Here is a 23,220-nt window from a genome sequence, read left to right as displayed (position 1 = left end):
CAAATAGAAAAGAGAGGCAGCCGGCAGACAGGCGGATATGCTAGCCCCGTAAAGTAATGTTTAAACAATTTGAGTTTTTGTTTATTGAAGAATTAGCAGAGTGTGCGAAATGTGCGCGCTTTGTATATGTTCGATTTTTGTTTAAACAAAAAGTTGAATACCATGTCGAGAGCAGAGCCAGCAGAGCGAATCGAAGTACTCTATTAAAGTCCTTCCCATTGCCTTTGTTTCGGGGATTAATTTCAAATTTTAATTGGAAAGAAGTCTGGTTCCAGTTCAGCTTGTAAAATTAACAATAAAAAATGTACAAAATGTTGGACAACTTAATTTAGCGAACAGCAAAGCAAAGCAATTACCAAATGGCAGACATATTTGGGTCAGGCTTCCACAGCTCATGTTGCCACTAGCCCACAGGAAGAGGCAACATTACAATTGTTTGGGAAAACCCAAAGTGGCAGGCTAATGCAGAAGGCCCGAGGAGTGACCGGAAGGAAATGTTGCAACACTCGAAACTTTCCACACACAAACACACTGAGGGCAGGAAAATGTGGCAAAATGTGTGGGGAAGACCCAGATATATTCTGTCATTCTGCATTTTTTAAACGCAATAAAGAGTTGCTTGTGCTCGTAACACCATGAGTCAGCGTCAGGGTTTACATAAGGACTTCACTTTGCTTCTTTTCTACTTTCTCTGCAAAAGTTATGTCGAAGACTCAACAAAGCCGTAAATTAAAGAGCATTTTCTGTCACTTGACATCGCCATTCATTCATTCATTCATTAATCAGGGATCCGGGGCCACGCCCAGCAGACAGCAGACAGCAAACAGAAATTGAGAGCAGCAACAGCATAAAATAAAAGCTAAATGAAAATCCAAGAGATAGCGAGCGTTGGACATGAAGAGATTGCAACTATCCCCCCTCCCAGCTGGGGGACAACTTAGATAAATGGTTTAATGGGTGGCCAGGCGTTTCTCCCCCCTCTGCCTGCGCCACTGCGTGGCACCCACACATGGTGGCACTTTCCATTGCGTAAACTGTCTGTGGATGCGATGCCCATTGGGGCATGGCATGCCATTCGAGGGCTCTGGCATCGATGATAAATGTGTGCTGCACGCGTTGCACAAGAGATTATTGCATTGGGAAATCTCTAGTACAATGAAGTGATGGAAACGGAGCAACGGCAACGTGACACAGAAGAGACACGTTTAGAGTATCAGCAGGTGGCGTATAAGTGGTTATAATCAACTGGTTAGTGACTGGTCACTGGATCCTTAGAGATAGGGGGGAAAATTGAATAGAATCTGCAGTATTCTTGAACAAATGAATCAAAGACTTTGGCCTTGTTATCTTAAACATTTTATGGTTTATTTTTGATTTTTAAATGTACTATTTTACGATTCGTAGGAATTCAAGATGTTTCTTTAACCCAAATCACTCTATGACTAAGCCTGTATTTATATGTACAAATTTAAACGCTAAGATTTTACTCTACTAAAGATTACTTCGTTCTTTCAATTTCTAGGCATTTCTTATCTTTAAATTCCAGTATTTGCCTCCCTTGAATGAATCACATAAATTTCCAAGGCTGCTCCATTTCTATTTCTAGGACCAAGTGGCATGCCACACTGGCCACGACCGCAAAACAAATTAAGCTAATTGCGTAATTTATGAATATTTAGAAAGAGCTTAACAGCAACCTGCTTTCCTCTGTTCCTCCGTACCCCAGGCATGGCATGGGGAGAGGGATTACAAACAAATTCGCTTTCACCTCACGCCTTTTCCGTCAGACACCAAATCCCTGACCTTTGCGGCTGCCTCCTCCCTCCTACTGAGTTAATTACAACACATGATCGTGCCCCAACCCACCCACTGTTCAGCCTCCTCTTTCATGGCACACAAAAACCTCATGGCATTCGCTTCGTTAGCGTAGAGAGGAAGCCCCCATGGAGGCTGTCAAATTTGGGTCATCCACTAAGTGCAAGTGCGAGTGTTATGTAAATTATGGTTGGGGATACTGATGTTGCCTTAAAAAGGGTCTGCTACAACGTCTCTTGCTCCTGCTTCCTCTTAATGTATAGTAGCTGCTGCAGCTGCTGTTGTTGTTTGCATTCATCTTCGCCCAAATGAAAAACTAACTGGAGAACCAACTAAAAAACGTGAAAAACTAACACCGCACCCATTTGACGGATAGACAGACAGGCCGTTAGTTAAACTGAACGGCACTTGCCGGCGGCAGCAACACTACACTTTCCTTCGCTTACAGTTTTTTAGTGCAATTGGATAGGGTATTATGATTTCATGGATTAGTTTGGAATTTCTAAGGCATTCGCAACAGAACAATTTTGATCTAAATCGAAATTCTCACATTACTTTGTGAGAAAAACAATTGAATTTCGTATATTTTATAATAGATTGTGCATTTCGAAAGTGTATTCCAAATATCGACCCAGAGAAATCATTTAGCTCTCTATTTTTATGTGTGCTTTTTCTCTCTCTAGTTTTTAATTTAGACGCTAGAGCACTGCTGTTGGCAGCTGACAAAGACTACACTGAAGACTACACTTTAAGAGAGAAAAGTAAGAGCGACAGACGGAGTTGGGGCTTAGAGGAGATACACAGAGAGAAAGAGAGAGAGAGAGAGCAGAATTGAGACAGTGAGTGTGGGGAAAGTAAATGAAGCAGCAGAAGAAGCAGCAAACCTGATGAAATGCTCACATGGAAAGCCTCTGAAGAAATATAATTCTTATGTTGTTTTGGGGTGCAACCGCAGATTATATCATAACATGGAGCACCAGCACCGGCAACAGAGCTCTCGTCATCGTCCAACCGTAGTCGCTGTGGCTGCCTACTCTCGCATGCCTCATGCCCCATCGGCCATTGACCATGACGGCAGAACGGAGAAGAGAGAAGAACATAGCAGCGCCAAAGCGGAATGCAAATAAAGTACAATAGAAAAAGGAGCTGCGTAAAAGTGTGCTTATATTCGTAAGTACATATTTATGTATGCAAGTGTGTGTGTGCCTATACATCCATATGTATAGCACTGGCAAAAAACACTTTCCCCCTCGTCTGCCCCCTTTGAGTAACATGCGTTCCCATGCTACCCCACCCCATTACCAATGACAGCTCCGTGAAGAGAACAGGAGGAGCAGGCGCGATGTGCACACCACAAGTCAACAATCTCATAATCATCTAAATTACAGACAGCAAGCGCGCTAAAATGGATGTTACGAACGTAATATACCCATTCCTTTAATGAAAAGACGGACATGCTAAGCACATGCCTAAAACTGGTGGATCCTACTAATACTACTTCGTAATAATTCGTAAGCGGATTTAAGAAAAACATGGTTTTTGTAGTCTTTAAATATCATTAAGACCAAAGTCCAAAAATTATGAATACTTTCTGGCTCTTATTTTGCATTCATTACAGACAAGGGAATATTTGTGAAATTATTACTCCCGTGTTTATCACAGAAATACGCAAAGCTTTGTTTACGAGGAATTCATGTGAAGAGATCGAGTTGTTTGTTCGTTATAAGAATTAATACTTGGACACAAGCTTTCTTTCACCAATGAAATATACACATTTTCTTCAATGTTTCACTTCTTATAGAAGCAAAAATCTATAAAATAAAAATAGCCAAGGGAGCTTTAAAGACAGGGCCTCGTTTCGCAATCGTTTTCCTTAATTAACTTCGGCTGCGTGACTTCATTGAGGCCTAAAAGGCCCCACAAGAATCGATAAAATCCGATTGGTTGATTGCAAGTTGCAACAATTTACACGCCACCAAAACGCAATAATCAAATTTATCTTGATTCTAGAGCAGAGGCCAAAAGGGCAAATTGAGTGAGGTTATGGGTGTGTGGTGGCATTCGCCGGGTGTGTCCCATGTGAGGGCGTCGTCGTCATAATCATGATTATCATGATCGTCCAAAAGACAAAAGACAGGAAACTGCCGGCCGGTTTACAATTGCTGGTTGACCCATTTCCAGATCGGAAAGTGAACGGAGGAGATCTAACCAAAAACAAACTCTTTTTGGCCATTGCAATGAATTCATTATTTCCACTGACATGTGGTAGGGCTCGGGCACGCTCTCTCTTCCCCTGGGGTGCGTCCAACCGTTCTGCTAAAAATAACACAAAAAACAACGAACCCACTTGACGGCTCTGGTGCTGTCCCACCAAAAAGAAATCTCTCTCTCTCCCTCTCCATTCTTCTATTTCTCTGCGAACAGCAGGGCCTTTGAACTATTTGTCATGGAGGTTTTTTTCTACACTTTTTTTGTTTTTGTCGCTGGTTGCAGTGGCCACAAAAATAGCCAGCGCCGCACACACACACAAATCTCATTTTGGGGAGTTGCCCCGCACGCCGAGTGCTCCATTTGCAGCATAGAAAAAAGCAACGTTAAAGGAGAGGCACCACCAATTAGTAAGAGTCGTATTACAGATACCCTAGGAATGCAACACATACTCATTGCACTCATGGAGAATACTTTTTTTTTGGTTACAGAAATCGTAGAAAGATAGATAGGCATCAGAAAAAGACTTGAAAAACTTAAACATATTTAATTTAAATTATTTTTTTAATTTATCGACACGAATGTTCCCGAATATTTCCTTTCTGGACAGGAATTCCACCCAAGCGGTACTTTTTTTTAAATTTTTCTTGGTTTATTTGTCGCTGGTTGCAATGGCCACAGAAATAGCCAGCGCACAAATATATTTTGTGGAAAGTAAAATAACGTTAAATCAGAGCCTGAACAATGCCGAGAGTCGTGCCACAGATACTCTATAAACAACTACACTACATATATGAAGTTAAAGGAAATGCATTGGAATTTCTAATTCTTTAATGTCCATTTCTTAACAATTTTCTTTCATCGGTAAAAAGAGAACATTGCAAATTGTTCGCTCAATAAAAGATATACAAGAACGAAAACCGAAAAACGTAAGTATTTTTAGGAGTCCCTGGGGCACCAGTCCCTGGACTGCGATCAAACGATTGCCTGGAAAAGTTCCAAAAAACGTTTTGTGTCGTAAAGGAGAGAAATATTTAATGCGGTCACTGGCTTTTTAACATGCCGAAAACTATTTTCAAATATGTCTATCCCATTTCGTTGCATATTCGTTTCCCATATTCATTTCGCTTTTTGGTCAGCATTCATTTCGGATGTTTTTTCTCTCTTTTGTTTGTTATTTTTATCGCCGGCTAGAGTGGAGTGTGCCCAGTTCTCTCATTGTGGAGCATCCTTCAGCAGCGTTTCTTATGTAAATTTTCTGTCGATTTTGGCTCTGTGTTTGCCATGGAGATGATGATGCTGATGACGATGATGATTATGTTGTTGGCTTTGGAGTACACACTCCTCGACGGGACGGCCTGGGGCTCCGCTGGAAACTAATAAAACGTCAAAGCAATTTTGACAACATGCAACTTGAAGATCTGTAAAAAAAATGTACCATCTTGAGTTGTAGAGCCGCCGCCTGCTTGCTCTGTCGGTTCGTCCCTCGTCCTCTAACGCAAAAGTTTGTCTGCAAGTTTTTTCCATCCTCCCAACTATTTTCTTTGGCAATGCTTTCATTTTGGCCAGGCCATATTTCTTTTCCTTGGGAAAGAGGAAAGAAAGAGATGTAAAAGGGCGGTCCTATGGTAGGGGGCGGCAACGGGCAATGTCTGGTCAGAGTTTAAGCCTGGCTTAAACCTATCCAACTGGCATATCAGCCATAAAACTAGACATTAAAACCGTGTGAAAATTGCCAACTCAAGTGTTAAGCTGCGAGAAAGAAAGATGGAAAATCAGACAGAGAAAGAGGAGCTACAAAATGGAAAGCGAGAGGGTAGAATTACAAGTGTTTATAAGAGTCATTTCATGAATTCCTGCATATGTATAAAAAAGACGAGTGGCAAGAAATGTCTTTGTGCCTCAAAATTTCGGTAGAAAGTTTAGTTCTTGGCTCTTCATGAGCCTTTGTGAATTGTGACATGTATTTATTGGCAATTTTCAGATGCTTTGTTGTTATAAATTTATAAAACTTCATATTAATCTCTTGATCGATATGCATGATATGATTTTGCAGAATTTTCCTCGTGTAAACAGACTAATAGAAGCGTAAAACGTAGAGTGAAAGAGCAGTGTTGGAGCGAGTGACACTGCGACTCTATGCCAGAGTTGAGTAGGTGTTTTGGGTGATAAGCAGCGCCTCTGTGTTTATAGAGTTGTCAAGTACTCATAAAATATGTTGTCTACCTGTTTAGGCGGCGTTCCGACACGCCCATTTCTGTCAAACATGGGTTAAGTGCGGTGTCATTAGACACCAGACCCAGACTCGTGCACCCACACTCCGGGACACACTCGAAAATTCAAGTGAAGTTGGAATCACCTCCGAGAGTGGTACATGCCGCTACAATCGGTTTCAAGGTTGTGCGACAGACGACAATCGTTTTATGGCCTGCCCTAAGCGCCATTTCAGCACTTCTCACCGTCCTCATCATTCCATTCCTTCACAATTTCCCATAATTCCAGGATGACGCAGCCTTGCAGCCATGTGTCCCTGGCGCTGGGCTTGTTTGCGTGTATCTGGCACATTAAATGGCTGCTGCCCCTGCTGCTGTTAATAAAATTATGAAATGTATTTGATGTGACACCCACACCCCTCACAAAAATGATTCCCAAAATATTATCTTTTGCCCTTATTTTTTTCTGCGGCCACTTGCAAATTTGTGTCTCAATTCAATTATTTTTTGGGGTTCCGTTGGAAGGTTGAGTATTCGGTAAGTGCCTCGCCCCAAAGTGGCAGCACCGGTAGGCATTTCTGGCCGCAGGACCAGGACACAGAACCTGCTGTGTTGTTAAATTTTAATACTGCGGTTTATGTGCGATATCTTGGGGGGCTGGGTTGGGTAAATGAAATTTTAATTGCCATGCGGTTCACTTAAATTGCCAGTGAGTGAGTATTCCTTTTACTCTGTTGTAAATTCTGGAAAGTACAACACGAAAATTCAACCGAAACTTGTGCCAAATGCTTGACAAAAGTGCAACGAACCGTGACTGAAGTCAGGCACAGAAAAAAATGTGCTGGAAAAATTGCAGCAACCGCGCAACAAATTATGAAAAATACCCGTACACTTCGCGTACCATCGTGTGGCAAACAGAGAAGCAATATGCGCCTCGGTCTGGACCGCAAATGCAAATTTATGAAAAGACCAAAGCAGCGAGAATTAGGACCAGGGGCCAACATCAGCTGTCGGCAGTGCTCTTGAGCTTGAAAAAAATGGGAATGCAGACACAGAGGGAAAGGAATAGACACTGAATGGAAACGGAGCTGGTGCTGGTGCTGTATCTGTATCTGGAGCGGGGAGTCGGAGTCAAGGTGGGTACTGCCGCGTCAGACAGTCAGACGGTAGCGGGGGGCACTGGAAACCGGCTGATGGACAGACAGACACAAACGGTTGAGTAGAGCCCCCGGTTAAGTACGAGTAGTAGTGTGTCTGGCTCTGGGTCTAACAATTACGTGAATAGCGCAAAATGTCGAAAAATGTAACAAGCGAACCCGTTAAAACACACAGAATGCCATCACAATTTATGGCAGAAGAGAGTCATCATCAGAATCTTTGTCATAACATTGGAGATACACTCCAGCAGTTTCAGGGTAATATTTCTGCACTCATTGTGTTGGATTTTAATGAAAGTATCTACAAAGTGAGATGCTCAGAAAAAGAGTCCAATGGGATGCGCAAAGTAGTTTTCTTTGAGGCAAAAGTAAGGCAGAAATAGTCTTTGAAATTGATAATAAAAGTACACAAACAATTTTTTTTTATTTAACTGGAAAGTTAAAAAGAAATATAAATTTTTCTTTGAGATCATTTTATAAACAACAAGCACTATTCTATACATATTTTATCGTCTTACCATCTTCATCGCCTTAGCTTACCGCATGACGAAAGGGCAGACATTTATCCTTTTGTTTTACTTTTCTACATGGATCCCGAATTTATGCAAATATGCAAGCATTTCGTATCTTTTATCCTCCCTTCTAAATAAGTGCCTTCTCTTGGGTTTGAAAAAGGGTATAAAGTCTTCATCAAAGACTGCTGCTCTTGCTATATTTTCTCTTTTGGATTTCCCCATCTGATTCATTGCGAGTTCTAGTGAAACGTTAGTGAGGATTGTTTTCGCTGTTTGTTGTTGTTGATAGCAACCAGAATTGTGGCAGACGATGCGTCTCGTCTGCCGACTGTTGCCTTTTGGCGCTTGCCACTGCCACAGCTATTCCTCTCGCCCTTCCCCCTCTCTTTCTCTCTGATTAACTCATTCATACATTCAGGCTTTTCCTGAAAAAAATAGAGTGTGGGCACCGTTGGGGCATTGTTGAAGGGTCCTGCTGCTTCTACTCTTGCTCTCCTCAGCAGCCCTTTATTATGATTATTTTTCATTTCAAAAAGTTGGCGGCTCAGAAAAAACGGCCGCAATCCAGAGGAGAACTTTGTTGTAGTTGGCTGAAAATATTTAAAGTGCGGCCGACTCACACAGACACACATCCACCCACATGTTTAAGCACATACGCTCTCATACATATTCATGAATTGCCTCTGCAATTGGTGAGTAGTATACGGTGTACCCGTGTACATGGGGTAGTATGAGTTTCAGAAAATGTTAGAAAAAGCAAGGAAGGAAGTCAGGCACTGAGACGATAGACGACAAAAATCAAATTTAAAATTTAGTCACAATTTTCAGAATAAATCTCAGACTACATTTTTCAACAACTTAAAATGGGAGAAAAAGAGACAAAGCATAAAGCATCATCGTTGTCTCATCACCAGGGTATCTCTACATTCGAATCCCAAGGAAAGACGTGCTTTCCTTTTTATGCCGTTTGTTGTTGCTTGTTCTTTAGCTCTTTTAACTTTTGAGCAGCGGCCGCAGCAAGCGCAGCAGCAGCAGATGCGGAGGCAGCAGCCGGCATGCCGGTTTTTCTTTCAGCTGCAACTTTAATTGGAGATCGCCGAATGCAGCCGCCGCTGCCACTGGCTGGCGTTGGCAAACGTGTTTATACATTTTTTTTTTTGGCAAATTTGGCATTCGTTTCCTACACGACTTTTAAGCGAGGGAGGTCAAACTGTCGTTTTGTTAGGTGTCGTACTAACTGTTTTAACTTACCTCTGGTGCAATCAGTTCATGGCGACAGCGAAGGCGACCTCGGATTATCAGTGGGCTGATGAGGAGCGGGTGGTGGCTGCTGCTCCTGTTGTTTTCGTTGTTGTTGCTGCCACCGCTTAAGAGGACATCCCCCTTTTTGACTAAGTTGCACAAAAGTCACCCGCTTGTGGCAAAAGCGAAAGAAATTAAACGATAATTTGTTGTAAGGGGCGCCCTCACACACACACGCACACAAAGACGAAACACTCTCGCACACCACACCGCGACAGGCGAGCGAGCGAGCGAGCAAACACAGCACACACTCCCTCTTTTTCTCTCGTTTTGTTTGTTCTGCTTTTGCTTTGCTTTTACTCTGCGTTGCACTCGCCGCAACGTTGCAACATCATCCACATATTACACTTGTGATGTTGCTGTTGGATTTCTTATATCGAATGCACTTTCGCTGCAGTTTTTGTTGTTGTTGTAATCCTCTTGTAGCAGTTGCGGCTTCGCTTCCCCTCCCACCAACGACTCTTATTATTCTCCTTTTTCAGCTGCTACCACTGCTTTGACGACTTCTTTTTTCATTTGCTTCACACAGCCATCCTGCGTGGGCAAAGGATATTTTTCTTTCTTTGCTTTGCCTTGGCGTGGCTTGGCGTCGCGCTGTCGCCGCCTGGTTTGTGTTGTACGTTTAAAATCTCGCACATTTAATTACAGACTCGACAATGGCACACGGAGCACGACCACGACATTTGAAAGCACAATTGTTTCGACAATTTTGCTACATTTTTAATTTAAAATTTTTGCGAGACGCGACCCGTTCATTTCGATTTTTTTTTTTGTTTTGGTATTTAATCGCTACAGCCAATTGGGGATGGTCGCACGACGATAAGTCCGCATTGACCAGATACTCAGTGATGTCAATTCAGCTCTTATTCAACTAGAAATAGCGGTTTTCAAATAAGGTGTAAAGAGTGCAAAAATATACAATTTACATTTAAAAATTATACTATATTCTATATTCCTCGATTTTTATGTTTTATTTGTTATTACTAGCTTGCGAAGACCTTTGAAACTAAAACAATAATTTAATACGATTCAAGAATCAATTTGGCTTATTATAAATATTCATTTTTATTGTATACCTTATAACCTTATATTTTACAAATGTGTATTTGAATTTGTAATTCAAATAACCCCCTCTGGAAGCTAGAGAGTTTTTTCTTCAGTATGTAAATGTGTGTAAATTATTAAAAGCGACACATGTGTGTATGTATATTAACTGATAACATTGAAAATTATTTAAGAATAGACCGGAACACCTGTGAATAAAAGGTCAGGTAAATCCTCTCCTGTGTCTAAACGATCAGTGAAGATAACTGTTTACAAATATTTGATTAATTATTTTAATATAAAACATTCGATATTTACTGTATCAACGTCAAATCTGTATGTAGAAGTCGAGATTTGACAATCGTTTCGGATATGGCGGGTAATATCTTTCTAGCCGAGACTGCAACCGATAAAAAGTGACGAAATCTCCCATCTCAAATTATGTTAGGAGAGTGTGACCATTTATAGCATGTAAGAAATACTGAAAATACCAAAGACAGTTTAAGAAAATGGGCGCGAAGGTTTGAGTTTGTGTAAACATGTGAAACCGAAGAAACAAATTAAACTCTTCCCAAAACGTACAACCGTCGCTTAGTTGAGTTCCCAGGCCAGGTAGGCTAATACAAAATAAAGAAATCACACTAAAGTGTCACACCTGGACAAGTCGATGACCCGAATATACGGAACTATTACTAAACAAAAGCAAAGCTTACTTTGACACTCTTCATCAGCGGGCCATGCGCCATTCACAAGTCGTGTTATCCATCGGAAACTTGTCATATTGAATGAAGCTACACATCTAGCTTGGAGCTTTCAAATAAAATTAGGTCTCAGCAATGTGCTAACTGTAAGTCAATTCAATATATAATTCAATTGGTATAACGAAGGGAATCGTACGAGTAAGAGATAATTATTTTCTTTAATCGAGCAGCTCATCAATCAATCATTGTAGGTTGGCAGTGGGTCCGACAAGTTCATTAGAAATAACAGTGCAAGGTTTATGAATAAGATGCTCTTCTGCAGAATAACCACCAGTCAGCAGGCATCAGGCAGCAGGCAGCAGGCAGCGGGCTCGGCTCTGATTGATAACTTTTACCCATCGCGATATCAATAATGACGCGTGGGCGGGGTGTGGGTTGATAAGACCATTGATGAGTATTTAATTTCGTGTGTTAATTGCTAATATGTACTCAATTAAGTTGTGAGTTGAGAGATTCAAGAAATCGGGAGCCCCAAGATATCAAGCAGGTGAAGCAGAGTCTAAGAGTCAAAGGTATGGGTATGGGTATGGGTTGCCAACAGAGATACATAAATATGAATGTACTTCAGTACATACTCGAGAACACACGACTCGCACGCTCCGTCTATCAGTAAATGTGTTAAAGTTAAACGTTTTAGAATGGCAGGGGTGTAGAATATTTAGTAGGCCATCGAGTTTCTTGCACTGCACAACATGGGCCCTCCGTCCCTCCGTCCAATACACAAATGGATCGTATTCTGTTGTCTGTTTGTGATTTGTGTTGTGTTTTTGCCACAACAGCGTACCAACGATGCGCCATCACCGAAATTTAAAGCTCTTCTACCGGTGACAACGACCCTGGATGACTCCGAAGATCCAAATGATTCGTTTCCGTATTCCAGCATTCGAGTCCAGGATGCGACTGCGTTGCCTTTGTACTTTGTGGAGAGTTCCCAGTGCAAGATCCCATATGTGGATCCCTTTGGGGCAGACACAGTGGCCGTGTACAAGCGAATGGTGTACGAGCCGTGCTCCAACGACACCGCCCTCGTCACACCCATCTACGATGTGGGCAGGCAGCGCTATGTGCTGCACATCAATGAGACTTTGGCCACCCGTCTGCTACAATCGCGTGAGATTGAGTACAATTGCTACTACCAGGAGATAAAACGCAGTCCGTCCGATGGCTATGACAGGTACAGCAAGTGCATGGATATTTAATTTGCCTTGGAATTCACTTAGTCTTGTCTTTAGCGTGGATCGCAAGTACTTCTCCCAGGACTATGTGGTTCCGCTGCATGTTGAGGCGCTGATATTGGGCTGCCATCGGATAGACAACACGTCGCACATCCTCCAGAGCGATGCCTACACGCTCGTCCAGTTCAAAGCCCCACAGCCAGGACTCTCCCTGGAGCCATCGAAGCGAAAGCCGTCCTTGCTCATGTTCGGCATTGACAGTCTCTCGAGAATCAATCTGAGGCGCACCATGCCAAAAGTCTACAAATTTCTCACAGGCAGGGGCTGGTACGAGCTTCAGGGATACAACAAGGTGAGTTATTAAGGATCCAGAGAACAAAAAACATTAACTAATTGGCTCTACCCTTGCCCAGATTGGCGACAACACATTTCCCAATCTGATGGCTATTCTGGCCGGCTACAGTCCAGAGTCTGCCAAGGAGCAAGTCTGCGATTGGAAGACTAATGGCTGCCTGGATGAGACTCCCTTTATCTGGAAGTATTTCAAGAACGCCAGCTACCTGACGGCATATGCCGAGGACGAGTCTGGCATAAACACTTTTAACTACGTAAAGCCTGGCTTCAACGAGCAGCCGACAGACTACTACCTCAGGCCTCTGCAGAAGGCAGCCGAGTCGGATCTGGACACCTGGAAGTGTGCCGATTGCTCGATGAGATATTGCATTGGTCGCCGGGAGACGAGCAGCTATGCCTACGATCTGTGCAAGGAGTTTGCCAGGCGATATGTGGTCGAGCAACCCATTTGGGGCCTGTTCTGGTCGAACAGCTTCAGCCATGATGACTACCGAATGCCATCGAAGATGGAGGACTACGTCCTGCAGTACATGCTGGACCTCAAATCAGACGGCGTTCTCGAGCAGAGCATTGTGATATTTCTCTCCGATCACGGTTCTCGCTACGGGGAAATAATGTACTTTGAAAGTGGCTTCCTGGAGTCGCGTCTTCCCTCGATGTTCATCTACCTGCCGCCCTGGTTCCGGGCCCAATATCCGGAGTATGCACGTGCCCTAGAACTGAATCAGCATCGGCTGACCTCCAACTATGATCTGCACAACACCCTGAAGCACATCATCGAGCTGGGCAGCCCCGATGGTCACCCGCTGCCCAAGTCCTACGATTGCCCCAAGTGCCACTCGGTGTTCTATCCAATGGATGAACAGCGGACATGCGAGGATGCTGGCATACCGGAGCACTATTGCACCTGTGTGCCCTACAAGCGACTCTCCGGCGACTGGCCACGTCGCATAGCTCCGCGGGTCATTGAACGTATCAACGAATACCTGAGCGGCAGAAATCTCAGTTCCATTTGTGCCAATCTATCACTTTCCTATATACACGAAACGGAAATTAGGGTCGCACTCGATCAGAACTTCCACGATTTACAGTCCACTTCGGACACTGCCGTATATCGCACAATGTTTAAGGTGAAACAAAACAGTGCCGACTTCCGAGCCACAGTTGTCTTTAACAACATTACAGAAGCTGTGGACGTTAATGTGACATCTATCAGTCGTCTCGATTCCTATGAAAACGATGCAACCTGCATTGCCGATAAAACAGACAAATTGTATTGCATTTGTCTGAGCAATCTCAAAGAGTAGCCCAGAGTTCCATAAGTACAATGCCCGTGGTTGTCTTTCGGGGCGCTAAGAATAGGTTCAATTAACTAATTGAAAATTGCAATTTAACTCAAGTTATTATGACTGGATCGACCGGAACCGACGTACAACATACAGACATACAAACATATCTTGTTCATGATTCTGATGAAACGTCTTGACGAACCATGGACTTTCTAGACAAAACAAACTGAAACTTAATTGACATTAAATAATGGAATCGGAAAAACATTTATTAGAGTTTAACAAATTCCCATCAAACGTGGCAGATTAGTGATGATAAAATGATGAATGCGATCCATATCGCAGCAGAATGTGTAACCATGTTCCCCCGTCACATTCAGACGAAAATCGCTTGGGCATCGGACAGGGATACAGGGAGTGGCGTCGTTCGCACGTTGGCCCATCCGTTGTTGTAGGTCAGGAAAACAAAGTGTGCGCCTGATATGTGGCTCACAATTTTGTACATCCATTTGGGAATAGGATTCCTGTTGGGGGCCAATAGGGAAATATCTTTCCAATTCCCTCTGGTATCGCTCAGCTGGAGCACATGCAGTGCACCGGTGCAGACTTTTAGAACATCGAATGTTCCGTATGTAAGCTGTCGACGCACCCAGTTCTCAATGATTTTCCAGTTACCGTTATTAATCGTCAATATTGCTGGTCAATCGAATATCTTTTACAAAAACAAAGTCACCAACGGGCGCCAAATGGCCGCGAGCAAAGATCAACTCATTTTGTGGCATATACGTTTGCTGGGTGCCAAAGATATCCATGAACCTCTTATAGATAATTTTGTTATGAAAGCTGACGGCATCTGCGGCGGGCAATATGCGGTCAGAGGAAAAACCTTGATTCGGACGAGGCACGACTAGATGGGAAGAGCACAGCAAATTCATTATAAATAACACTACTCGAGACGATCCTTGGTTCCGTGAATGGAAAAATGCGCCGTCATAGTATCTACGTCGTAACAGCTTCTGTAGACCTCAAAAAAATCCGACGGATGCTGGGAATTGTAGCCTACACGGTACATTTTGTGGGGGCAACTGGGATCGGGGATCTCTTCCACAACTGCTTTCAGTGGGTTGGGGCATAGGGTGGTGGGTAGAACTGGCCGAAAGATTCCGTTTGGCTGGCAAATGGAAACTTTGTTCATTTTGCCAGTGCTGAGCCAATACACACGTGTATACGGTGCAACCACATCCGTACGCAGGGGGTAGTATACGTGATTCTCACAATAGACGAAAACCCATTTGGTGTCCGTATTAGTCAGGCTCAACGCGCAATCACCCAGAACAGTTTCGACATCTATAAAGGCACCGAAAATGGATCAAGATCCCATTAAATATGATTACGAAACGTTGAAGCTTACAGAGCAATAGACTTAGAATAAGGAGAGACAGACACCGTCGTCGGTTCATATTTTAAGTTTGAGCACCGAAATGAAACTAATAATCGCTTAAAAAATAAGATTTGTGTTATCAGCGGATCTTATAATAGTACACTGCGTGAAAAAGATCAACGTACGTAAGGGTATAATTCTATAAGTCTACGCATTGAACACTGTATTTTGCCACCAAATACTTTCGCAGCTTTTTAGCCATGTTCCAAACTTGGTTTACAAACCAAACTTCAAAGCTTTCACAGGTTCAGCAAACTCCCGTTAAATGTGGGAGGTTTCTAGCTATAAAATCGTAAGGGTCGCAGCAGAAAGTGTATCCTGCGGTGCCCTCGTTCCGTACACTTAGACCCAAGTTTTGGCACGGAACTTCTAGGCAAACGCTGGATACGACCTGCCCCATCGGCCGTGTGGTTGCATGTGCGTTGTTGTAGGTGAGGAACACAAAGTGTGCGCCCGATATGTGGCTTACAATTTTGTATATCCATTTGGGAACGGGATTCCTGTTTGGGTTGTCCAACAGAAACATTTGAATGTTTCCCGCGGACAGTTCGAGCACTCCGAAGACACCAGTGCAGACTTTTAGGACATCGAAGTGTCCTTCAGACAGCTGTCGCCGCACCCAGTTCTCGATGGTTTTCCAGTTGCCGCGATTGATTGTACTAAACTGTGGTATCAAGTTGATGTATTTGTTTGTCTGTCCTCTGCTCTCCTTGAAGGCAAAGTCAAGCGATGGTGTGAGATGGCCACGATCGTACATATTTGCGCCTTTTGTAAAATAAGTCTGGGCGGATGTCAAGAGTCGCTTGTATCTTTCATAGATCTTGGGATTCAGAAACGAGCTCGCAGCTGCTCCAGAGATGATGCGATCAGTTGTGAAATGTATCTGACGATCCACATCTAAAAAGAGACAAAGATTTGTTTGTATTATTTGATGGACTTGGACTGGAATACAACAAACTTACCCGAGGTGCTTGTGTGGGCCATGTAAATCGTAAAGAGCGCTTTAACATTCGCTCGATCATAGCAACTTCTGTAGATCTCTAGAAACGCTACATTTCTGACATTATAGCCCACACGATACATGGTGTAGGAGCAACTAGTATCGGCGATTGCCTCCACTACTGGGCTTACAGATTGACTACAACCAGCTGTGGCCAGTGGTGGGTTGAAGCTGTTTGCAGTGCATGTGGAGAGTATTATGTCAGCTGCATGGCAAATCGAATATACTCTAGCATTGTTGGGAACTAAGCCCTTGCGTAGCAGCTGATAGCTCGAACCATCGTGTGTGGCGAAAACCCGACTCGTCTGTGTTAATTCATGTTCATTTAGCGCGCAATCAGCCTGAGCGTTTCCGAGTACTACAAAAATAATCACCCTTTAACAACAAATATAAATTATACTATAACTTACAAAATAGCAAACTGAGTAATGCACAGAGGCACCGCACATTGTTCATCTTCACAGCTTGAGCTTAGAGCTATAACTGATGATCGTTTGGGAGCTTGTCCAGACTCTAGACTCTCTTTGGGAATTTCCTTATCGCCGGGAGGTCTCTCTTTTGCGATTATTTGTTTGTTTAATTTCAAGAATGGAGCTGCTGATAACCCTCGCTTCGCGGAAAGCCACAAATGAGTAATTGCATTGACATTTAACTGGGAAATTCTGTAGGCACTTGTCATTCTTATCGCTTGAGAGATGATGTAGTAGATTTATGGCCAGCCTTCTCCCTATTAAATCTTGTATTCTGTTGCATTTACCTTTTGCTTTCCAGAATCCAACAGATGACAACGTGCGTGTTGCGGCAGCTCAGCAACTTGCAACTTTCAACGCCCGCTCCGCACCATTTCTCAGGTCATCGCTGATAGCAGTGCCCATGCGGTTCAAGACAGTCCTTGCCCCGGGCCCCTGGGCTCTTGCTACACTCTTTTATCTACGGTTACTATCAGACATCGCCAAGTGGTTTTGCGGCTGTGGTGTTTACTTTGCCGGGGCACGTATAATAACAAAGGGCTTGTCTTTTCATTCTTTTCAAGCTGCATCGCATCCAATGAACTTTATGTGGCTTGCATTTTGTCATCAGCACTCATAAAAACCTATCTAAAATTAAATCTAAGGTGCAGCAGCAAAAATCAAATAAAAAGTCGCACTTGAAACCACTCGTCTACTCGTCCAAACATTCATTAGTAGTGTCACCGGGACGGATTGCAGCAGACGGGCTGCAGTCAGTTGGGGGGGAATCTTTGGTGGTCTTGTTGCCTCTTCCAAGCTGTTGTCGTATGTGAGGCAGACATACTACAGGGAATTATTGACGGCAACGCAAGCCATCTTGTACATTTAAATTGGCAAGGGAAAGTTTTTTTGCGGCTCCAGGAAAACCTTTACCACACTTTTGGTTGCTTTAATGAAATATATTTTATTTGGGGTATTTAAGCGTAACCAAAGTTACTACTTGCATTCAAAATAAGTTGAATATCAGAGACTAAAAGTGGTGGCATTGCAGCAGTAGGTGAAGCCAGCGACTGCCGTGTTGACCAGCGCCATGGGGCAGGGTACGCTGGTGCAGAATCGTGGGGCAGTGGGACGGCGTGGGGCGTAGATGTTGTTGTACGTAAGGAAGACGGCAAGCGGCCGATTTCTTGAAGTTCGCACCACCTTGAACATCCATTCGGGCACGGGGTTCTTGGTGCCAGTTCCCAGGATTACGCGATGACGAACGGGGGGCCGTTGACGAGTGGGCAGAATGAGATTGCCAACAGCACCCGTCTTGATCCTCAGCGAACCACCTAGTCGGATGCGATTGCGCACCCAGCGCTCGATTGTCTCCCAGTTCCTGTCGTTGATGCTCTTAAACTGCGGCACAACATTGACGTACTTGAAGGTTGCACACATTTGGTCGCCGAAGAGAAAGTCCGCCGAGGGAGTCAGGTGTCCGCGATTGATGACAACATTACGATTATTGGGAATGTATCTCTGGGTGTTGCCGAAGATGCGCCTGAAGGCATCGTAGATACTGCGAACGGTGAAGGTCCTGGCATCTGCCTCACTCAGAGCGCCATCTCGACTGAAAGCCACACAGGGACGCGCTGGGACTGTTAGGGGAACACAGAAAATCCTGTAAAGTAATGGAAGCCAGGAAAGATCACTGGGTACTCACAGAAGGTTTTGCCGTACACCGTGTGTGTCGTGAAGATGGCCTTTACATTGGCCCGATCGTAGCAGGCGCGATACAGTTCCAGCCTTCGGTTGTTGATCGTGTAGCCAATGGAGTACATGGTGGCCCGACAGGATGTATCGGTGACGATTGTCGCAGTGGCGGCCATCGGGTTATTGCATCGCAGCGGCAGCGGTCGGGTGAAGTTGGTGTTCCGCTGGCAGGTGGTCTGGACGATGTCGTTCGGCTGGCAAATCATGTGGAGCACCTCTCCAGTTTGCACTCGCTGAACACGCTTCAGGGCGTAGTTACCGCGGCGATCGCGGTTGGCAAATATGCGATTGGTGCCCTCAATCATGGCCCGCGACAATGGGCAGTCGGCCTTCGCTTGAAGGACTACCACATGACAGGGAAATGATGTATGAAGTTGAGAAGTTTCTTCCATTTTTCCACTCACCCAATCCCAGTCCGATGGCGATGAACAGCAGCAGATATCGGAACACCTGTTGGGCTTCCATGGTGATTATGGATCTGCAGGCTTTGCCGCTGTCATTTATACGACTGTCAGTGCCATCGGGCGTTTTCCCAGTCCATTGTTAGCGGGCCACGCGCTTTGGCACGTGTCTGCATTCAGGCTCAGAAGCCGAAACAACAGGCTATTTTTGGCAACACATTCTGAGCACTTGCATGGGGGGAGGTAGGCCTAGAGTGCTGAAGCAGCGTTTTATTATTATTTTTCATTGTGCCCCGCACTTGATGTGAGGCTAGCCAGGCCAGGCTAGCCCTAAAAATATTTCACACTCGGATATGCACAGTAATTTGTACTTCCATTTTCCGGCACTGACATTGGCAACATTGCCTTGTCTTCTCTTTCTGGGTCAACATGAAAGTGTGTGCACTTCCTTTAAGGCTATGCTTTCCCTTTACTACAGTCCCCTGATGGTGCAGCCAAATGAAATTTTATTTTTCCGAATATTTAGCCAAAACGATTTACTATGTATTTCGCTGCATTCTGTGCTCTCACATGCATATGCAAGCTGGAAAGCATACTTTGTTTGGCACAGTTGAATGCGTTGCAGGCTGTAGTCCAAGTGGAATTCAGCATTCAGTTGTAGACAAAATAAAAGGTTATTTCTAAACTGATCCTGAAATTACATTGGGTAACATGCAACCAAATAAATATGCAAGTCCCAGAGCTAGAATTACTTGCCTGCATTTGAAGTGCAATGTACAGTGACAAAGATGCAAAATATTGTACTAAGGCTTTGGCTAACGAATGCGAAAGATTTCCCATATACATATGTACATCCCGAGTTTCAGGACATATTTACTCGATGTATTACTGCACTTAATGGGCATGTACATTCTCAAAGCACTCCTAGACCTTACTCAAATTCACTGCGATTTACCTGTTCTAGTTCACATAATGACACACTAATGCCAAAATCAGAATCACAATAAGAGACAGTGACAGAGCCAGATAGTCTCTGAATGATTTGCCTTCTAATGTTGGCCATTGTCATTGTCTGGCCATTGTGCGAGTATTTGTCGTTGGATCTAAGTGGCCATGTCTTTTAATGTGCATTTTGTGAAATGTTTAATGCGCGGCAAAGTATTCTAGGCTTTTGTCTGCCATCCGCTGGTAAGCGGGTCCTGAACAGGACTGCATGGAGGCGTAACGCAATTTCCGCAACTTACGAGCAATTTGGCGCTATTTGGGCACTTTTAATGTATGCTCACAGAAGCGAACCAAATTATGCCATATAAAATTTGAGACTCGAATTGTATGGTGTGGTGTGGTGTGGTGTGGTGTGGTGTGGCGTGGTGTGTGGCATGCTTCTATGTACGGATTGTAATGGTCAATAAAAATAAAAGGGGCAAAGCGGCGAAATCAACAAGCCGACCACAAACCGAAACATAAATTAAATTGTGCCGCACTGCAGACGGGTGATGGTGGACTTTCCGATGGTATAGACTCATAGATAGGGACTTGTGAATGGTGGCTGGGATGGGAGAGATGGGTGGCAAGTTCCGGGGAAGCATTTACAATTCCATTGAGTTGCGTGTTTACAGCACAATTACAACTGTTAGATTTTATGAGAGCCCAGCTCATGTCCGGGCTGCTACATTTATTCTGCACTTTTATGAGCTCCCAGTGGCCTCCACACTCCCAACCCCTTTACCGGCATCGACTTCCTTGGGTATTCCATCAGGTCCACACGCACAAAACAATTTCGCAGGCGTCCGTATTTAAAAGCAGCGCAGCCGCTGCCAAGCTGAATAATTTATTTAATGTCTACTTTTAGGCGCAGGCCACAACACGGCCAGAAGCAAACCTGCCATGGACTCGGGGCTTTATTGCACTCGCACGCATTAAAAAGTGCCACACCCCCACAGCTCTCACCACCCTCACAATCGCAGCTTGAATTTAAATGGCCCAAAAGCGAGAGACGGCGCGGCGGCTGGATTTTGCTGTGGGTGAGTTGTCGGGAATGGAATTTATGAGAACCCACCGAATGACCATTAAAACTGGCAGCAAGAGTCAATTTTGAATGAGGCATGAATCCAAAGCGTTTAGTTGCTTTTTAAATTGCCATACGAAACTTTACGATTTATGAAAATTGATTTTCGGCAGTCAGACATAACAATGTTTTAATTTAATTGGAATTAAATTTTATTAATTGTCGCAATGCAATGCCGAAGCGAATAAACAAATGAAATGTACTGGAAGTGATAGAAATAAGTCCGAAAAATATGGTATATCAATCAAAACTAAATTTGTATCTCTAAATTATATTTTAGGCAGATACATTTTAGTTTTGAGTTGTCCATCAATTGGGTGGATTAAAGGTGGCGGGGTTGCAACAAAAGGTGAAGCCATCAGCAGCCGCGCCTGCCAATTGTATGGGACAATTGACGGCCTGACAGAAGGCCGGCGGTGCGGGACGCTGGCGGGCAAAGATGTTGTTGAGGGTGAGGAATGCCACTAGGGGACGATTGTTTGAGTCGCGAACAATCTTGTACATCCAGAGGGGCACCGGATTGCGATTGCCGCTCAGGAAGACTTGCCTTTGCCCGTTGGCAGCGGGCAGCGAGAGGATACCGCTGGCACCTGTGCGCACATTAACGAATCGATTGCCCCGCACTGAGTTACGCACCCAACGCTCGATGGCCTCCCAGTTGCGATCGTTGATGCTCTTAAATTGCGGCACAACATTCACGTACTTGAAGGTGGCGCACATCTGATCACCGAAGAGGAAGTCGGCCGAGGCGGCTAGGTGGCCACGATTGATGATCACATCCCGATTGTTGGGCACATAGTTCTGATTGTTGCCGAACAGGCGGCGGAAGGTGGCATGAATGTTGCGCGTCAAGTAACTGGCCTCGTCCGCCCCCGAGATGACGCCGTCGGAGGTGAATCGCACACAAGGGCGTGTGGCATCTGTAGGATTAATATCGAGTAGGTCAATCCAGGTTCTGGTTAATTATTTGACTACTCACAGAAAGGCTTGGCATAAACCTGATGCTCGATCCAATGAGCTCGCACGGCCCGCCTGTCGAAGCAGCCACGATAGAGCTCCAGGAATTGTCCCCTGCCAATGTTGTAGCCGACGCGGAGCATGGTGGCCCTGCAGCGTCGATCTGACACTGGTATTGTGACTGCCACAGGCGGAGTCTGGCATGTCATCGGTAATGGAGGCACAAATGATGGCCTCTGGCCGCGCTGGCAGGTGACCGGGCGAACGTCCCGCGGGTTGCACCACAGCTGGAGCGACTCTCCCACAGCGGAACTGGCCGTCCGCTTCAGCATCATCTGCCGATTGCGAAGACGCACCATCACAATTCGAGTCGTTCCCTCGACCATGGGCCTCGTAAAGGGACATTGACTCTGTGCTATGTGTGTGACAGAAACCCTATCAATGTTGCACTCATATTGGTTTGTAAATATTTGAGGGCTTACCCAAGGCACAGAGTGCCAGTAATGGTAGCAGTCGTCTCAGCATGTCCAAAAACTCTCAGCGTGACTGCAAGCCCTATGGTTTGGCGTTTATTTATAGCAATATCGGCTCTAGGCTGTGGCGATACTCCGTTGCAGAACAATTTGCACAGCTGTTTGCCCCACTAAAGGAAGCTCTTTTGTTGTTTTGTTGCAACTTTTCAATGGTTTGCCATATGAAGCTTTACTTGCTGGCACGTGCGACCCACAAGCCTTTAAAGACTGCAGGCTGAAATAAAGATTACACAGAAAATGGACTCTAATGAACTTTCATTCAATGTTCTGGCTGAATGCAACTTGCTTAACAACTCAATTTTGGTTTAATTACATTCAGTTTCAGTGCAGGAAAATCCTCCCCTCAAAACATACTGTAGCTCCTCATGTGGGATAATATCAACTTTTGTGCAGCTGTTGCAGTGTATCCGCATTTGCAGAGCAAATGAAATTAGTTATTGGCCCGATGCCACAGACCGACCCAGTCGAATCACTTTCCATTTGCCATTTGCCGTTTGCCATTTACCCTGTGCCCCATGATTTCATTATCATTGTTTGCTCCTCAAATACCATTAGTTCGGGTTTCGGTTTGGTTTTAGCATTGATTTTGGTCATGTTGCGGCTTCTGTTGGTTGTGTGTGCTGCCTGCCCCGAGTCGATTACAGGCGTGTGAGGTGAGTTTTTGGCAGGGGAAAGATGCAACGAAAAGTGTGCCATAGATCCGTACGATATTCCAGTGTGCTGCATTGTGCTGTCGTCGAATATTTCATAAATTTATATTTGCCTGCTAAATCCCTTAACGAC

General features: G+C 44.4%; 5 protein-coding genes and 1 pseudogene across 6 annotated transcripts in view; 1 reads left to right on the top strand and 5 right to left on the bottom strand.

The window, feature by feature from the left end:
• The window catches only part of LOC117583374 (ankyrin repeat domain-containing protein 50), a 29,959-nt gene extending 19,976 nt beyond the window's left edge, over positions 1 to 9,983 (bottom strand). The window contains exon 1 of one of the 2 annotated variants that reach the window (XM_034271655.1): positions 9,160 to 9,983. The gene's annotated coding sequence lies outside the window, so the exon portion shown is untranslated. Of the gene's footprint in view, positions 1 to 7,324; positions 7,341 to 9,159 lie in introns of those variants that run through there. The other variant, XM_034271656.1, reaches the window with a different exon arrangement.
• Positions 9,984 to 11,694: 1,711 nt separating this feature from the next.
• Positions 11,695 to 14,041, top strand: LOC117582831. Its single transcript, XM_034270887.1, has 3 exons — positions 11,695 to 12,189; positions 12,248 to 12,542; positions 12,604 to 14,041. Exons 1-3 carry the CDS (start codon positions 11,708 to 11,710, stop codon positions 13,849 to 13,851), a joined length of 2,025 nt encoding a protein of 674 aa, XP_034126778.1. The 5' UTR covers positions 11,695 to 11,707; the 3' UTR covers positions 13,852 to 14,041.
• An 81-nt stretch (positions 14,042 to 14,122) lies between these two features.
• Positions 14,123 to 15,205, bottom strand: LOC117583436 (annotated as a pseudogene).
• A 126-nt stretch (positions 15,206 to 15,331) lies between these two features.
• Positions 15,332 to 16,752, bottom strand: LOC117583435. The gene is made up of 3 exons (XM_034271734.1): positions 16,685 to 16,752; positions 16,237 to 16,632; positions 15,332 to 16,171 (listed from the first exon to the last, which is right to left on the bottom strand). Exons 1-3 carry the CDS (start codon positions 16,728 to 16,730, stop codon positions 15,522 to 15,524), a joined length of 1,092 nt encoding a protein of 363 aa, XP_034127625.1. The 5' UTR covers positions 16,731 to 16,752; the 3' UTR covers positions 15,332 to 15,521.
• Positions 16,753 to 17,728: 976 nt separating this feature from the next.
• LOC117583075 lies at positions 17,729 to 19,514 on the bottom strand. The gene is made up of 3 exons (XM_034271249.1): positions 18,883 to 19,514; positions 18,429 to 18,821; positions 17,729 to 18,363 (listed from the first exon to the last, which is right to left on the bottom strand). Exons 1-3 carry the CDS (start codon positions 18,941 to 18,943, stop codon positions 17,747 to 17,749), a joined length of 1,071 nt encoding a protein of 356 aa, XP_034127140.1. The 5' UTR covers positions 18,944 to 19,514; the 3' UTR covers positions 17,729 to 17,746.
• A 1,742-nt stretch (positions 19,515 to 21,256) lies between these two features.
• LOC117583175 lies at positions 21,257 to 22,429 on the bottom strand. Its single transcript, XM_034271372.1, has 3 exons — positions 22,387 to 22,429; positions 21,927 to 22,319; positions 21,257 to 21,867 (listed from the first exon to the last, which is right to left on the bottom strand). Exons 1-3 carry the CDS (start codon positions 22,427 to 22,429, stop codon positions 21,257 to 21,259), a joined length of 1,047 nt encoding a protein of 348 aa, XP_034127263.1.
• Between the last annotated feature and the right edge of the window lie 791 nt (positions 22,430 to 23,220).

Source organism: Drosophila guanche, unplaced genomic scaffold (assembly GCF_900245975.1).
Source record: "Drosophila guanche unplaced genomic scaffold, DGUA_6, whole genome shotgun sequence".
NCBI lineage: Eukaryota > Metazoa > Arthropoda > Insecta > Diptera > Drosophilidae > Drosophila > Drosophila guanche.
This window is presented reverse-complemented; position numbering and strand designations above follow the sequence as displayed.

What these genes read in the sequence shown, in the direction of transcription:
- LOC117582831 (XM_034270887.1), top strand. Translation starts at nt 11,708, where the DNA reads ATGGGCCCTCCGTCCCTCCGTCCAATACACAAATGGATCGTATTCTGT. An exon ending in CCGTCCGATGGCTATGACAG is followed by an intron (nt 12,190 to 12,247) that starts GTACAGCAAGTG and finishes TCTTGTCTTTAG; the next exon opens with CGTGGATCGCAAGTACTTCT. An exon ending in AGCTTCAGGGATACAACAAG is followed by an intron (nt 12,543 to 12,603) that starts GTGAGTTATTAA and finishes ACCCTTGCCCAG; the next exon opens with ATTGGCGACAACACATTTCC.
- LOC117583435 (XM_034271734.1), bottom strand. Translation starts at nt 16,730, where the DNA reads ATGAACAATGTGCGGTGCCTCTGTGCATTACTCAGTTTGCTATTTT. An exon ending in ATTACTCAGTTTGCTATTTT is followed by an intron (nt 16,633 to 16,684) that starts GTAAGTTATAGT and finishes TTATTTTTGTAG; the next exon opens with TACTCGGAAACGCTCAGGCT. An exon ending in GGCCCACACAAGCACCTCGG is followed by an intron (nt 16,172 to 16,236) that starts GTAAGTTTGTTG and finishes GTCTCTTTTTAG; the next exon opens with ATGTGGATCGTCAGATACAT.
- LOC117583075 (XM_034271249.1), bottom strand. Translation starts at nt 18,943, where the DNA reads ATGGAAGCCCAACAGGTGTTCCGATATCTGCTGCTGTTCATCGCCATC. An exon ending in CGCCATCGGACTGGGATTGG is followed by an intron (nt 18,822 to 18,882) that starts GTGAGTGGAAAA and finishes GTCATGTGGTAG; the next exon opens with TCCTTCAAGCGAAGGCCGAC. An exon ending in GGTGTACGGCAAAACCTTCT is followed by an intron (nt 18,364 to 18,428) that starts GTGAGTACCCAG and finishes TTCCCCTAACAG; the next exon opens with TCCCAGCGCGTCCCTGTGTG.
- LOC117583175 (XM_034271372.1), bottom strand. Translation starts at nt 22,429, where the DNA reads ATGCTGAGACGACTGCTACCATTACTGGCACTCTGTGCCTTGG. An exon ending in ACTGGCACTCTGTGCCTTGG is followed by an intron (nt 22,320 to 22,386) that starts GTAAGCCCTCAA and finishes TCACACACATAG; the next exon opens with CACAGAGTCAATGTCCCTTT. An exon ending in GGTTTATGCCAAGCCTTTCT is followed by an intron (nt 21,868 to 21,926) that starts GTGAGTAGTCAA and finishes TTAATCCTACAG; the next exon opens with ATGCCACACGCCCTTGTGTG.